Source organism: Aplysia californica, unplaced genomic scaffold (assembly GCF_000002075.1).
Source record: "Aplysia californica isolate F4 #8 unplaced genomic scaffold, AplCal3.0 scaffold00160, whole genome shotgun sequence".
Classification (NCBI taxonomy): domain Eukaryota; kingdom Metazoa; phylum Mollusca; class Gastropoda; order Aplysiida; family Aplysiidae; genus Aplysia; species Aplysia californica.
This window is the reverse complement of record NW_004797430.1, coordinates 1254634-1256268: the sequence shown is the minus strand read 5'-3', so window position 1 is coordinate 1256268 and position 1635 is coordinate 1254634. Positions and strand designations below refer to the sequence as shown.

The 1635-nt window shown below is 39.4% G+C and overlaps 1 protein-coding gene across 1 annotated transcript in view; it reads left to right on the top strand.

The window, feature by feature from the left end:
- Positions 1 to 1116: 1116 nt before the first annotated feature.
- Positions 1117 to 1635, top strand: part of LOC101858626 — a gene marked incomplete in the record, with an annotated part of 47397 nt that continues 46878 nt past the window's right edge. Inside the window, 1 exon segment of the mRNA XM_005097664.2 lies at positions 1117 to 1301. Coding sequence (XP_005097721.2) covers positions 1232 to 1301 — 70 coding nt within the window.

The following is a 1635-nucleotide window of genomic DNA, read 5'->3' as shown; positions in this document are numbered from 1 at the left end:
TCTCTCTCTCTCTCTCTCTCTCTCTCTCTCTCTCTTTCTCTCCCCCCTCCTCTCTCTCTCATTTATTTTGTCGTCTACCTTTGTTTCAGTCTGACCTCTTCGTTTGTAGCTCTTCATTCTTCTCTCATTCATTCTGTCATTTGCTTGTCTATCCGTTTGTTCGCCTGTCGGTGAACATTTTGTTTCCATAAGTTCGTCGATTGCGGGACGAGTGCCTGTTGACATGACTGATTAAACATGACAACTCAATGACAACTCAAAAGGGTCTAACTTGGTGGGCGCCTCCGATTTGATAAAATAATTAAACCAGGATAATTATGCGGACATTGGAACTCCTAGAAGCGGCTAATTGTTTTCCAATGGGTGGTTGGCAGGTGATCTGGTGTTGTTTGCTTCTTCTTTCAAGCTTATATTTCTTGGCGGATGCTCTGGTCTGGTTTGCTCCTTCTTTCCTATCAAACAATTTTTAACATCTACTTGTCAATATCTCTCCTTCTTCTGTTTTGAATACTACTATCTAGCAACACCTTTAATCATCGACACTAACGTTACCCATTAAGTGTTGCAAGTGTCGTGATTTTTTTGGGGCTAAAACTAAAACTAAACCGTTCTTTGAAGTCCAGTGGGTGTTTCGTAAGTGTTTTGATGTTGGTTACGCATTTTTCCCAATCAAACAAATCTGTCTTTCGTTATCTCTCGTCCATATCTTTGTATGTTGCAATCCAGTAACCCCTCTAATCTTGGACACTTATGTTTTGACCCATTTGTGTTGCAAGTGCCGTAAAATTCTGACTGAAACTAAAACTAAATCGTTCTTTGCAGTCCAGTGGGTGGTGGGCAGGTGCTGTGAGGTGTTTCTCTCCTTCCTTCCTATCAAACACCTATCGTTCGTATCTCTCCTCCATTATGTTGTATATCACTAAAGTAGCAACAGTGGGTGGTTGGCGAGTGCTCTGGTGTGGTTTGCTTCTTCTTTCCTGAAACATCTATCGTCCTTATCTCCCCTTCTTCTTTTTTATGTTTGTTACCCTCTTGTAACACCTCTAATCTTTTGGCGCTCATATGACCTTATGCAGCGCCGTAAAGCCTCTTCTAAAACTAAACTAAAGTAGCAACAACTCTAATCTTCATCACATATCTGTTGTAAGTGTCTAAAAAATCTTACCAAAAACTAAAACTAAACCGTTGTTTTTTGTTGTTTTGTTACAGCCCACGGGACGAGCGACTGCCTATGCTGGGGATGTACGGGCCCCCACACGGACTGGAGCCCAGGCTACCACCGCCGACCTCGGAGGCTGAGAGTGAGTGGACTCTGTCTTTTTGTCCACGCCTAGGGCACATGTTATGGAGTTTTGGGTTTTGTTTGTTTGTTTGTTTGTTTGTTTGTTTCCTTGTTTATTTGTTTGTTTGTTTCCTTGTTTATTTGTTTGTTTCCTTGTTTATTTTTGTTTGTTTGTTTGTTTCCTTGTTTATTTGTTTGTTTGTTTGTTTGTTTGTTTCCTTGTTTATTTGTTTGTTTCCTTGTTTATTTTTGTTTATTTGTTTGTTTCCTTGTTTATTTTTGTTTGTTTGTTTGTTTCCTTGTTTATTTGTTTGTTTGTTTGTTTGTTTGTTTCCTTGTTTATTTGTTTGTTT